Source organism: Mytilus galloprovincialis, chromosome 14 (genome assembly GCF_965363235.1).
Source record: "Mytilus galloprovincialis chromosome 14, xbMytGall1.hap1.1, whole genome shotgun sequence".
NCBI lineage: Eukaryota > Metazoa > Mollusca > Bivalvia > Mytilida > Mytilidae > Mytilus > Mytilus galloprovincialis.
The window spans coordinates 46,645,719-46,660,717 of record NC_134851.1 but is presented as its reverse complement, the minus strand read 5'-3'; the positions used below and the strand labels follow the sequence as shown (position 1 = coordinate 46,660,717).

Genomic DNA, 14,999 nt, shown 5'->3' with positions numbered 1-14,999 from the left:
AGATGACCTTGGTCTTTGACCTTGACCTCATTTTCGTTTTTTTGGACCAAGGACCTCAAATCTGAAGACCCTAGGTCTCTATCACTTATGGTTTACTAGTTAGAAATGCATATCACTTGAATCAAATGAAAAAGGGGGAATAACTTTCATATGGGGTCACCATATAGCTTCGGTCCAAATGAATTTCCTTATCCTTAAGATGTAACGAGCAATTAGGCAAAATAAATTTGTCGTAATCTTTTACGGTTGCGAAGGAGTAGTGGCCACAAGAAAAACAGTGTTTGGGGAGATAACTCTTACAACGTAAAGTATTTTGTTACGCGGTTGTAAATTTTTAAAGCGTATCAACTATACAATATCATATTCAAAATATCTAAGCGACATCTTTAGAAACATCAATACTACGCAAGAAAAAAATTAGGCGGAAGAAAAAAAAAAAAAATAATAATAATAATAATAATAATAATAATAATAATCAGAACAAAACCTATAGGTCTTTCCACGGAAAGGTGGAAAGACCTAATTATATTAAGGTTACAACTTGAACACATGATACCCAAATGTCCATTATAATTTTTTAAAGTAAGGAAAATGGGTGTGTTAGAAAATGAACTCCAAAATATCAGTTTGCAAATTAGTAAATATCGTCAGGCATGACTGTTGAAAATCTCATATTCTGGCACGACAAAACATGTAATTTTCAAATTCAAAACTCAAAATCAAGTATTGAACCACAAATAAATACATATTTATAAAGTTTGTAGGAAATTGACCCATTGATTCTTGATGAAATGTACAATACTAGACATTTAGTTCTCTGGCCTGAAGGAGGAATATGAAGATTTTTTTCATTCAAGAACATTCATATTTCCAAAGCTTTCATCCGATTACGGAATGACAATTAACAAATTTAAATCAATCTATCGCAGATTTCTGGAATTTAAAAAATTATTCGAATGCACATTGTTTTATTTGTATTTCCGATCGTTTTTAACATGAACTGTTTCCAATCAAAAATATTTCCTATAGCATTACAGTCTGCAATCGTTGGTTTTATCAGTTATATAACAGACCTACTACTGAATTGTGAAATTTCTCTTCTTAATCTGGTATTGAAGCCCGATTTCAATAACCATAAGGCATTATTTTGAAATCATCATTTATTATTTGAACGCGTAAGAAAAACTGATATTTCTGGAATTTTTACCCAAAACTTTTGAGATCTTAAAACTCTTATTTGAATACACTTTGTATTATTTGTATTCGCGACCGTGGTAAAGTTTTGAACATCAACTGTTCCGTTCACAAACTTTCCTATAACATGGTAGTCTGTGCAATTGTTTGTTTTATCAGTTTTCGAACTGACTTCTAATACTGCATTGTAAAATTTGTCTTTTGGAAATCTTTCTAGCCCTGATTTTACAACAATTCTTTGAATAATTTGAGGTGTTTCAAATACAACTTTGAAATAGTCATTTTTCTTCGGACCAACTTCGGAGGAAAAGTAACCAAAGTCTTTATTGTACGCATTTTCAGGAGAATATACAGAGCTGAATTTTAAATTCGTCAATAGTGTTGCTGGCGGATTGTCTCCTTTCAATGTTTTCGGAAAATTTGCAATAAAGAACCAATCTTGCACTAACATTGTTTTACCCTTAAGTGACGAAGTTTTTCCTATATGCTGAAAAAGAGTCGGTTTTCTAACAATACGTTTAAATTGAAGCATTTGAGGATTAAAATAAAGAAATGTTACGTCTGCAGGCTGCTCTTCGTAAAATAAAGCCACCATTTTTGCCAGTGCTTCCAAGTCTTGTGTACGATACAATTTCGCAATCATTCCTAGAATCGAGAACTCTAAACATGTCCATCTTTTTTTCTGTTCATTGACAAAGTCTTTTATCATTTTGATATAGCCAGGGACTGTTATAACATCATCCTCAAGATGGAGATAATATTCTGAGAGCCTCAATTTAAATACATATAACCACAATAGAACAAAGTCTATGTTCTGTTTTGATTTCCATTTGACTTTATTTTCCGAATGACCTACATAATGATGAGTAAGATTCTGTAACCTTGGATACATCCAATGAAAGCTCGTTATTATTTGGATTGTTCCATTTTTGACTTCGTCCGGATATTTCATTTGAATTGTGGAAGAGATATTTTTTCTCCATTCTTCGTCAATGTCAGACAACAATATAACGATGTATATGTCTAGCAATTCCTCACCATTAGCATTTGTAATGAGAGAATTTAACGTTTCAAAGAGGTAAACAGTGTTGTTTCGTCGCTTTGCCGTCACCATACCTAGTGTTAAATATCCTACAAAAGATGTATAAATTATGTCATATTGTTATATGTAATTGTCCCGGTTATAAGGGGTGCTCCTAAACCTGTTTTAATCCGCTTAATTGTAGCAGTCTGCGCTGACCTTTAGTTGCTAGAATCAACGTCATAAGACTATTATAGATAACTGTCTCACTTACAATCATACCACATCTCCTTATTTTATTCATTTTCTAAATATGTTTAACTAGAAAAAAAACCTATATAAAATTTAATATACTTAATTTGATTGATAAATTCATGTCATCGAAGTACATAAGTCAGACATTCAGCTGAAAAAGCAATCCGATTTGTCTTATGCACTCTGAAATAGTCAACATTTTTGTCGTCTCAAATAAAGTAATTGATGTAGTTTGTTACAGAGGGTTTCAATGACAAGTGCTTTACTTTGATTTTCTTAATTTCAATGTTGTTCAAGGATTCGTGTCAAAAATTCGACAATTGGCATCAAACGTTTTATAAGTTTAATATTGAAATAAAGATCAATGATCAATGAAAAAACATAAAAACAAGGATACATTATACTCTCGTATTGACCTCACCGAAATTCTCAATTGCATCTTTGCTTTTTTCTTATGTTTTCCGTCAATATTGTTACGAAAATCTGATAGGTTTCCAATATTCTAATAAAATAATTTTTACCAAATTCTGGCACCATATTTTTTATGCATCTAATTTCTACAACATGTTTCATATAACTCGAAATTCATTAATTTTTATGTTAAAATTTCGTCATATCGAAATTAATTTTAATTTTACGTTAGGTAAATCATTTCTCAGGGACCTTGGCATAGAATGTTTTTTTTAATTGTAATTGAGAATGAAAAATTAATGCGACTACGCTAAATGCGGCTTATTTGTGAATGTAACCCGACATTTTTCATCAAGTTAAAAAAAAAGTGGGGCAGTATAATACTTACGTTTATTCGTGTGTCCTTGTAATTTCCACAGAGTAGCGTTTTCTGTCCAGTTTGGGTATAATTCGTCCAAATTAAATCTCGGAAATAAGGAACGACTTGGAGTAGATGCTAGTTTGTTCTGTTGATTCTAAAAACGCACAATATATAATAAACATTACCTTAAAAGAATGCCCTTTCAAGTGGTCATTCCTTTTCAAAAATTGGAATGAAAAGTATGTTACGTCACCATGACATGACGTTATAAGTATGTCAGAACTATTATATTTATAAAAAGATGATATGGTATCATTGCCTATGACACAACTCTCCACAATAAATGAAATGACACATAAATTTACAACTATATGTCACCGTACGGCCTTCAACAATGAGAAAAGTCCATACCGCATAGTTAAGCTATTACAGGTCCCGAAATGACAATGTAAAACAATTCAAACGAGAAAACTAACGGCCTAATTTATGTACAAAAAATGAACAAAAAACAAACATAATACACATAAACAAATGACAACCACTGAATTAGATTTTGTCTACGAAAAGGCTTTTAAATCACCATTTTAGTTAAATAAAACAAAAACAGTTTTTTGTAGTAGGATAGTTATAAACTTTCAAAAATAGGATTACAACCGATCAAACAAGTCTATTCTGATCCTTACATGTTCATTATATCTGATAATGTTCCCTAAATAAACTCATCATAGATACCAGAATTTAAAATTATTTTTTATTTACGGCAGACGCGCGTTTCGTTTACAAAAGACTCGTTAGTGATTCTTCACTAGAAAAAAGTTTAAAAGACCAAATAAAGTATGCAGTTGAAGAGCATTGAGAACCAATAATTCCTAAAAGTTTTGCCACTACAGCTAAGGTAATCTAATTTTGAGGTAAAAAAAAAGCCTAGTATTTCTTAAATTTAAAGTTTGTAAACTGTTAATTTATAATTATGACCATATCAATACTTTGATGAACAGATATTTACTTATGTGGAAAGGGAGATGGTCAAATACTATCAAATAACTTAAAATTGGTGGAATTCACATCATAGTAATAAAAAGTGAAATATCAAAAATAACGAACTCCGGGGAAAATTTAAAACAGTCCCCAATCAAAGGAAAAAATCAAAAACTAAAACACATCAAACGAATGGATATGGATAACAAATGTCATATTCCTGGCTTGGTTCAGACATATTTGTTATAAAGGGAGAGTGTGATAATTTGATCATTATCATACATATTAATGTATTAAATTGAACAGTTTTGCTTTATACTGTTATAGACTTGCATAGTATTGTATATTTATATTGCAGAGTGTGATTAAATTTATATTTTCAATGATTGGATTTTTTTCGATTAAATAATTACTACAAAAACAAATCTGTCAGCAGAATAAGATATAAAATCTATCGGCTGGATAAGAGATAAAGTTTCTCAGCCCGGTAATCATTTTCTTTCATACACAAAAAGATAATTACAGACGATAAGCTTATGAATTATAGATAAACGTTATAATAGAACATTTAACTGATTTGTAAACAAAGAAAAAAATAATGATTATTCTTTTTCATATTGGATGAAAACAAATATATTTGTATAGACTGAAAACCCAACTAGCGGCAAAGTCAATCTACCATTTCATGCATGAATCATGTGCGAGGCTTGTATCACATTGCATACATATATCTAATGTCATGCATATTTCACTTGTCATGCACGTATAACGTTACTAATAACAATTGTTGTATACATCATGTTCATATAATATCTCATAAATTGCATTTTTTGTAGTTCTAGTTGTATTCATGAACACACACCTAAAGGTTTAAAGTTACAATTTACTATGTACGCATAAGGATTACATAATATTTATATTTTAACAGTACAGTGAATAAGTCTACACTAAACATATAACTAGTGTATTTACCCGTGTATCTGACAAATATCTAAAAACTGGTTCTTTGTCATTGTTATTCTGGTAGAACCAAACACTCTCTGAAATAAACAAAATGAAAAAAAATAAGCATTTCTCGTTTTTTGTATAGATGAGATCGTTAGTGTTACCGTTTTAATGGTTTAACACTATATTTTTTTAGGCCCTTTATATCTTGCTTTTCGGTGTGAGCCATGACTCCGTGTTGAAGACCGTACCTTGACCTATATTGGTTAACTTTTATAAATTGTGAATTGGATGGAGAGTTGTCTCATTGGCACTCATACCACATCTTCCTATATCTATATAGTATTACAGAAGGTTACAGTAAGAATACCAAAAGGCAAACTATCAATTTACCTCCCGTCGTCATGGTTATGACAAGACAGGTAAATAATTGACTGCACATATAGGCACTCACCCGTTAAATAATGAAAAGAGGTAGGTATGTTTCATGTGCAAAATACGGAAGCTTGTTAACAAAAGTATCAGGATTTGTTTCCCTATATAATAATTATAGTTTTAACACGATCTGTTCTTACAAGTGAGAGGTTTAGCTAGCTATAAAACCAGGTTCAATCCACCATTTCCTACATGCGAAAATGCCTGTATCAAGTCAGGAATACGACATTTGTTATCCATTCGTTTGATATAATTGAGATTTTCTTTTTGCCATTTGAATAAGGACTTTCCGTTTTGATATTTTTAGCATTTTTGTGATGTTACTTTATTTCTTACAAAAACATGTATAATGTTGAATTGACACCAAACATACCATTCCACCAAACTAAACGGTCATTAAGCATTCCATATTTTATCATTATTTTTGTATAAGTCGTTTTTGATAAACTGGTTCCCTATAATAACAACCTGTCAATTCTCTTAACTTCAATATCATTTGTCGTATAAGAGGTTTAGCTAGCTATAAAACCATGTTCAATCCATCATTTTCTACATTAAAAAAATGCCTGTACCAAGTCAGGAATTTGACAGCTGTTATCCATTCGTTTGATGTGTTTGAGCCGTTGATTATGCTATTTGATTAGGGACTTTCCGTTTTGATATTTTAAATTTTTTTGTGATGTTACTTTTTTCTTACAAAAACATGTATAATGTTGAATTTACACCAATCATTCCATTTTACTAAACTTAACGGTCGTTAAGCATTCCAAATTTTATCATTATTTTCCAAGACTTTTATAATAAACTGTTTCCCTATAATAACAAACTGTTAATTCTCTTAAATTCAAATATAATTTGCCGTATAAGTTGACAGTATCTGGATTTTTTTACTTCATTTATAGTTATCAAAGGTATCAGGATTAAATGTAATACTCTAGATGCGCGTTTCATCCACATAAGACTCATCATAGTTATGAATCCAAACAAGTTGAAGAGCATTAAGGACCCAAAATTCCAAAATTTTATCGATGGTTTTTGATAACCCCAATTTGTTTCATTGACGTTGACAATAGGAACTAATAAAAAACCATACGTAAAAATAGCCACAAGAAACCCTGGACAGATATCATGTCAAAGTTCAAAAACACGAACCCATATGACATTTTGACCACTCGTCTACAAAAAAATACCAGTTAAAAAGTGTGCCTAAGAAAGCACATACGGTCGTGCAACAATAAAATTAAGAATGGAAATGAGGAACAACAAACCGACCAAAGAGCAGATAAAAAACAAAGACCACCAATAGGTCTTTAATGCAACGAGAAAATCCGCACCCAGAGGTGGGCCTCAGCTGGTCCCTAAATAAAAATGTGTATTAGGTCTGTGAAAAAGGTCATGTATGCCTACATAACATCACCTTAAGAACACAGTTGAACAAACGACCATACCGTATTTTCACTTCGGACAAAGTGTTATTTCATGATAAAACAACATGGAACTACAACTTTTTACAGGAGATAGTTCTTATCTGTCAAACATAGGAAAAAATCGTGTTTTGCTATACTAGTATTCTAAAAGAAAATTTAATGTGTAAAAAAATTAAAAGTTTATGAATATGATAAAAGTTGCTCAAAGGTATCATGTTTTATTAAACAAATTGTGAAAGTAAATAACAGTTACTGATATGGTATCAAGCAATCATTACAGGGACCTTCAGAGGTACACAATAAAAGCTCGTCAAGCAGCTCTCTGCATTGTAAGAATTAGCATCCATAATACCCGAGAACAATCATACTGATTATAAAAACATAAAAGTAAATCAGTAACGTTGTTCAAGAATTTTTAGCAAACCGGTTTTTATATCTTGTTGTAATATCATGTATTGTTGCAGTACTTACTTTGAATTTGAACGAAAAACAAAATTAATTGCATAACAGCTATGATAACCATAATTGTAACTAAGCCCAATATTGTTTGTAGAATATTATTCTTTTTCTTCATATTCTTTGATATCCTGAAATAAAAGTAAAAAAGAATTGAACCATTTCTGACGTAACTTTCAAACGATCAGAATACAAACAATTTTTATCCCATCGCCGTTAAATTATGACGTTGTGATTGGTTAAACGCAATCCCGTGGTGCCTCCCCTTGGATTCGTATGAGGTTTCATAGGAGTTCATGACGTCACGTCTACTGTTAATGGTGACGTCATCTATTAATGTTGTTGTGTTTTGTTGTTTTTATTTCTACAAAATGCAGCATAAAAAGACCGCTTGCGATAAAATTGTTATACGATCCGGAGAGGGTCAGTAGCAAACTATATAACTTATAATATGTACGAATACTTTGATAAATTTGCTTTACTGTTAATAGAATTCATGAATGAAATCTAACATGACTTACAGTTATCGAAAAAATGATGTTGGACGGCACGGTTCCATATGATGCATATCATATTATGTTAAGTTCTTTGAACTTGCTTTCAATAACGATGATCATTCCTTGATACAGTAATGGTAATACTCACTTTATGCATGTTTGTGTGCCGGTGGTATAGTGGCTAGTGCTGTTCCTATACTGTTTTTATCGGATTATTCATATATACCTTTCGTTGGTCGATTGATTTAAAAAAGGGGATGGGTTAAACTCTGAAACGTATTTCAATATCACATTATCACATGTTTTTCTGAAGTCGGGAACATTGACAGTGGTTTTTCTTTGTCTCCAATGTCTTGATATGTGTGTAACTGGGGTTTTGATGATCATAATCTAATGGTTATTTCGTTTTTTATATTCTTAATTTATTCCTTGTACTTTACGGATACGACAGATCCATTTAAAATGTATCTTTCAAATTAAGGGGGCTCGCGGGTCTAAATCAATTTTTTTATTCAATATAGGATGTCGCTATATTTTTGTATAAATGAACTTTATCTTATACTTAATAGAAAAATGAAATAAAAAATGTGGTCACCGTTCATTTACGCTCCCAATTTGCCTGCGAAAGAAGCATACATTTTTGTTAATGTCATTTTTTTCTGTTGAACTGATAGGAGAAATAGCAGTGATATCGAAATAAAAAAAATAACTAAATTACAATTGTACAATTATTTAGTTTATGTTCAGCGTATTCAAAAACAACAATAAAAAATATAGGTCACCGAAGAGTTAAAAAGATATTTTAATTTTAATGCCAAAAAAGGCATTTTTGCACCAAAGGGAGATAATTTGGAGCTTTTTCAATGATATCTGTATTTTAAAAGTCACCTGGGGCCAACACAAATTGATTTTTGGAATGATTTTTGTACCATATGATAAAGTAACAACTACTTAAGGTAATAAATAAAATTTGTAATGAAAAATAAATGTTTATTTTTTTTCTGAAAATCTTATACCCGCGAGCCTCCTTAAAAGTCACTAAAAGTGGGGTTTTTTTTAGCTAAAGAGACACCTGAAGAATTTCACGCATTATTAACTCTAGAGCGTAAATTAAATGCATTAAAAAGCATCTTGTTCTTTAAAAACAGTCAATTGATATCATCATTTCCCAACATGAATACTGTAGTACATTTTACAATAAAGTGCAATATAAATAATTTATCTAAAATTACAACACAACAGCGAGGATTAATTTGTAACTGTGGGAAATCCGAGAGAAACCCCATGGATACATGGTTTACCCTATTATTGTCACAATAAGTAATCTTATTAGATTATTCTAAAATGAGACTTGTTTATTGTGACTGTCATACAAGTGAGAGATTTACCTAGATTTAAAACCAGGTTATATTCACATTACCTGATACATAGAATTACCCATTCGTGCTCTCTTTGTGCCAGTTCTAAATTTTTTTTTTATATTTTACTCTTTCAAATGATTATTTTTTATCTTTTTTTTCAAGAGACAACCACATACTTCATAACAGTACGGAGGTTCCATATTGCATTCTGATAATCAATTTTTGAATAGAAAATAAATTGCCAGACTAATGAAAGCAAACAAACATTCTGAATAGTTCATTTGAAATTGTTGAAAAAATGGCATACAACGAAACATGTTTTTCACTTTTATAAAATTAGTATAATAGATATTACAAAGGGACTAGTATTTTTCATACACCGTAACAATTAATTTGTGTTTTCCTTATGTATTATCTGTATTGGAACTAGACAGTGATTTCTATAGTATACATCTAGATTAATAAGTTTAATGTCACATCATGAATGAGCTGTAGTTCTTACTTTAGCTTTACAGCTGATTTCATTTAACAAGAAAGCTTACCAAAGATATTACCTTTGGCAACACACTCAATGAAATCGACTGTAACGCATAAGAAAACCATGTCCACTTTGATGTTATTGGAAAAATAGAATACAATCCAGCACAATATGTGTAGCAAATAATATATATTGACAATATAAGTAATTAAAACTCATTTTTTTAGTTTTTTTCTTGTTTTATATAATGCCTTGCTGTGTCAGAATGTTCTAGGGATTGACCTTTCGAATATCAGCTTTCCAATTGGTCAATCCTGACACCAATCGGTATGTAATACGACACTAAATAATCATTATATAACTAATGGATAGGGATACCGACTGCTACACCATCTGGTTATCTAGGAGCATACAATGATTGTCTATCAATTGAGCTATTACCATTTGTCCCTTCACAACTAAAACATTTTCATTTTCTCTAAAAGACATAAATAAATGCATTTCTACAAAGGCTTTGTTTACTTCATTTATAAACACAAGTTGATGAAATGTATCGAAATACAATCATTACAATTCATTCGGCATGTATCTGCCCTATTCTAGAATTTACTTGCATTTTATCATATATTTAGTAGTACATACCTTAGTTTTAAATATTTGATAAATAGCTTGATGTTTAATCCGTATCGCTCAACTTTGATGCAGACCCCTTATCACACCACTTTATAACATGTCTACTTTTGATTCTTCGTCATACATTTTAAACAGGGTCATATTCCTTTATAAACTGTCTGTCTGCTTTTTAGGTTGATATTGATTGAATGTTATTAATATTTATTCATGGGCGAGGAGTTAAGGCATGATCACATTAGAAATTTATAACGATTTCTTAAGTTTCATATATTGTTATAGTCCAAAATTTCCTTTCATTTGTTAATTTGTGTATCTGTTTGCTATTGATTTTTCAATTTAAAGCACCAGTACATGCTCGAAAAGGATAAGAATGAAATTAATTTAGAAAATGAATAATAATAACTAAGTGCGATAAATGATAAAAATAAATACTGTTTATTCAAAAATATTGCGTGCATTTATTTTTTGCGACTTTTGTAGAATGGACTTAAACGTGCGATATGTATCAGATAAGATATTGCGAGTTCTTATATTGAGAAACTCTTTCAGTCGCATTTTTCGCATTTTTAAAACCTCGCAATAATTTCTGAACAGTACACGATAAGAAATATGTTACTTTTTCTTCATTCCGCTATAAAACAGCTGACTTCAAGTACTTACTTTGAACGTTAGTAATGGCTTTCCCGTCATTGTTTAACGTAGGTAACTCAATTGTTTTAAGTTGTATTATCAATTTGTATGTATGCTAAAAGTTATAAAAAAAATAAACAAGTGCTTGTTAATCAAACAAATCAACAATATTATTACAAAATAAATACTTGTTGTTTTTATCAACCGGACATCTACATGTGTATCATGTTTTAAAATGATCAATGGTTTTGAATATTCATCGAATCTAACATAATGAATATTTATCGGATGGAACCTAATCGATTTAGGAAAAAAACTAAAATGCCATTGACCCTTAGTGAAAGATTAACGAGTTGTTTCCACTGCGACTGTTCGTTCAATCGTGATAAAAAAATGTCATAGTCTGCTTATTTCATTCATACTAAATGAATAGGATAAACTTTATAAATGTCTTGTTATTTATTTGAGATAATTTTTTTTCGGGTGATATAATTTAAAAATTTTAATAGTCAACAGAGTATTTATCAAATGTAATTTGTGTCGAAAATTATATCACAAATATATGCTTAACGGGTTGAAATTTGATATAGTTAAATAGAATATTTCTACTGGGAACATGCCTGTCCTAAGTCCGGAATATTACAGATGATATATATTCGTTTGGTGTGTTTTGAGCTTTGCCACATATTTTTGGACTGTCTGTTTTGAATTTTTCTCGGATTTCGGGTTTTTTGTTATATTTGCTTTTCATGTTTTTATATGTTTTACTCCTCAAACGACTAGATTCCTTTGTAGCTAAAGAATATTAAAGTGTAATAAAACAATACAACTAGCACTAAAGTGGGATACGGGACCTGTTTACCTTTAGTGTCTGGTTTTTTTCGCAAACTGTTGTCAATATAATTGAATTATATGCGACTGTCATACAAAGGGGTAGTTTAACTATCTATAAAACCAAATTCAATTTACCATTTTCTACATGACGAAATGCCGTTACAATGTATGGAATATTACAGTTGTTTTCCAAATGTTTGAACTTTGATATTGCAATTTGATATAAAGGGACTTTTCGTTTATTTTAGTTATTTTACTTTTCACTCATCTGTTTTAAAATTAAAATCAATTTAAAAGACTGTTACAAAGGGGTAGTGTACATATAAAAGAACTTCAAAAGAAAAAAATACAGGTTCACGATCCTGTTTTTGAATATATAACAAGAAATGTTTCTCACTAGATATTTTTCATTTATTATTGGTACCTTTTCTTTTAAAAATTTAAAAGAAAATAACTAGGATGTTATAAGAATATGAAAAATGTCTCTTAAACTATATGTAAACAAATAATGAATGGAAAAAGAAGGGGTGTATTAGCACTACATGGATAAAGCAAGAGGGTTCCGAATATCTGACATAAAGTCAAAACAATCGAAATTTCTTAAGCATATATTGTCCATCATTACTGAAAACGCACATATTTTTTTTTATTAAGGACGAGCTGATGCACGCCTCTGGTTGTGGAATTCTCTCGCTGTATTGAAGACCCATTGTTGTCTCTTTGAACATTCCCCATTTCTTTCTCAATTCTATTGGGATGAGTTTTGGAGATTTTCCCTCATAATCATAACAGAGTGTAGTTAGATTTTTAATGACGTTTATTACGTCAGGAATCGGCACAGGTAAATTATACTGTTTTTTTGTTTTGGTCACATGTTTATAAAAATGATAACAAAAACGTGGGATGTGTCAACAAACCCAACCAAAGAGCAGAGAACAACCCAAGGCCACTATTTGGACCGTATATATTGTCCATAAACATCAGTTGAGTCAAGACGATAGTTGGGAGTCTGTTTGATCAGACCGTTAGATTTCACCACTGTCTTGGGAAAATTTCACACCACCCTTGATTATACCTTGCATGAGGAAAGATTAATTTATTGATAATATAGACTGTCATATATGTTATTATATTTCATTTCAAAATGATGACATGATCGTTTAACATAAAACAATACAATTACTAATTATGGTGAAGAAGTTACTAGAAGTTTAAGTAAGACAGTGGTTTGCAGATTTTATTCGTTCACAGCTAGTTGCAGTTACGTGTTTTTACCACCCATAAATACTACGTCTCAAAAGTGAAATAATTCGTACACTAACATTAAACTGAGAAATTAATATCTTGTTCTTATGTAAAACGAGAGAAGCCAAAACATACACACAAAATCATGAAAGAAACTTACCTTAATTAATGGTTTAGCCTATATCTGAAAAACTTAATTTCCTTTTCTTTTTCAGATGCAGAATCATAAACGACAATTTACGACAAGGTGATTACATATAAAGAATTCACCGATTGTTTTTAAATCAACACTTCCAATATCTATGATACATGTAAAATGACGTCTTTCACTTTATAATCAAAATTAAAGAGTATGCATATGTTGATATTTATGGCCTTACAAAATTAACTGATCCAATTTCAATGAATCAAACTCTTCACTGAAAGGTAAACTTACAGTTCATATACCGTAAAGGATGACACTTCCTTACCGTACATACAACATCCGTGCATCTTTCATAATAGACGGGTACTTTTTGTGAAGATTATTTTTTAGTTTGTTTTTTTTTTCTTTTTTTTTGGGGGGGGGAGGGGGGATGGGACGACATTATTTTCAAAACGTTAACAAATAGTGTTATTTACAGCAGTGCTTCGAAAATAGAACATTTTAAGGTTGATGTATGAAGAAAGGTACAGAATTTTAAAATACAAATGATATCATTTAAAGATTGAAAACAGCACGTTATAAATGTTATGCGTTACTTGCGCTTTTCACGATTTTCCTCCATCATAAACGTTAAAATCTAAGTATTTGAAGGCGAAGATTGATGAAAATCATTTCAGGAGCTTTATTGCAGAAAGGATGAAACCTATGAAATTGCAAATCAATATCAAGTTAACTTTGTCTATGCAATATAATATTATTCATCTATAAAATATGGTATTGTTAAACGAACGTGTACGACATTGTTTAGCTATAGTAATTGTATCATTAAGCGCAGTATAGTATCGTTAACTTTATTTATGTCGAATTTATGTAGCTATAGTATATGGAATTAGTTAACAATTGTAAATGGTTTGTTAAGCTATGGATTATGGTATCGGTTATTGAAAATACATTAATAGCCAATTGCGTTGAGTGTGTATGTAAAGGCAATATCTTTGGTTAGCTTGCTTGCTAGCTGAACCGTGAAGTCATTTTTAGGTTAGGTATACTACTATATATGCCCTGCTAAAATAAGTTAATTTTTTTATCTCAAAAACAAAGATACTGACTTTTTTTCAGTACTCATTCAGTTCCGTTATTTGTATACTATCAATTGATAACACGCTTTCAATAGGCTTGTTATTTTGTAACAGAGTGGCGAACATCCTTAAAAAGAAATCTAAGCTATACGACAATACTAAACAACTATATACTGTAATAAAACTTCGTGCCAAGAAGCCGACTGTGAGAGACCCACATGGATAGTCAAGGTCGTTAAAAAAAAACTTCGTCCTGTCAATGTAATTCGATATACTTTTTGAATTAATAATATCTTTTTGCATTATGGATTAAGACATTTTCGATGGCAACGTTTAATTTAAGATTTAAATTAGACCATAACACAAAGGAGATAACTATAAAAAAATCAGCTATACGTTTTACTCTCGTTCTATTTCTAAGGAAATATCAAACTTCTCAATGATCAAAATTAGAGTTTTTGTGAAAGGGTCAAAGTAAATATTTTGTTTAAATTTTGTGAAAATTAAAAGAATTAAATTAAATGAAGTCAAGGTGCTTGGTGTCAAATTATAAGTAATTTAAAAATTACATTTGAAATATGAATTAAAGTATGTATAAATATTGTCCGTAGTAC

The 14,999-nt window shown here is 30.5% G+C and overlaps 1 protein-coding gene across 3 annotated transcripts; it reads right to left on the bottom strand.

Annotated features, from left to right (window-relative positions):
- Positions 1–520: 520 nt before the first annotated feature.
- Positions 521–13,499, bottom strand: LOC143058674 (alpha-1,6-mannosyl-glycoprotein 4-beta-N-acetylglucosaminyltransferase-like). Of its 3 annotated transcripts, none has more exons than XM_076232138.1 (5): positions 13,322–13,499; positions 7,499–7,614; positions 5,193–5,260; positions 3,270–3,396; positions 521–2,325 (listed from the first exon to the last, which is right to left on the bottom strand). In XM_076232138.1, exons 2-5 carry the CDS (start codon positions 7,599–7,601, stop codon positions 1,157–1,159), a joined length of 1,467 nt encoding a protein of 488 aa, XP_076088253.1. In that variant the 5' UTR covers positions 7,602–7,614; positions 13,322–13,499; the 3' UTR covers positions 521–1,156. The 3 variants fall into 3 exon arrangements, with proteins under 3 accessions (XP_076088253.1, XP_076088252.1, XP_076088254.1); XM_076232137.1 differs by lacking the exon at positions 13,322–13,499 and adding an exon at positions 10,462–10,580; XM_076232139.1 differs by lacking the exon at positions 13,322–13,499 and adding an exon at positions 8,129–8,544.
- Positions 13,500–14,999: the final 1,500 nt, after the last annotated feature.

Coding starts and splice junctions, on each gene's coding strand:
- LOC143058674 (XM_076232138.1), bottom strand. CDS start 7,601: ATGAAGAAAAAGAATAATATTCTACAAACAATATTGGGCTTAGTTACA. Junction 3,397..5,192: donor GATATTTGTCAGATACACGG/GTAAATACACTA, acceptor GTGCGTTTTTAG/AATCAACAGAACAAACTAGC. Junction 2,326..3,269: donor ACAAGGACACACGAATAAAC/GTAAGTATTATA, acceptor CATCTTTTGTAG/GATATTTAACACTAGGTATG.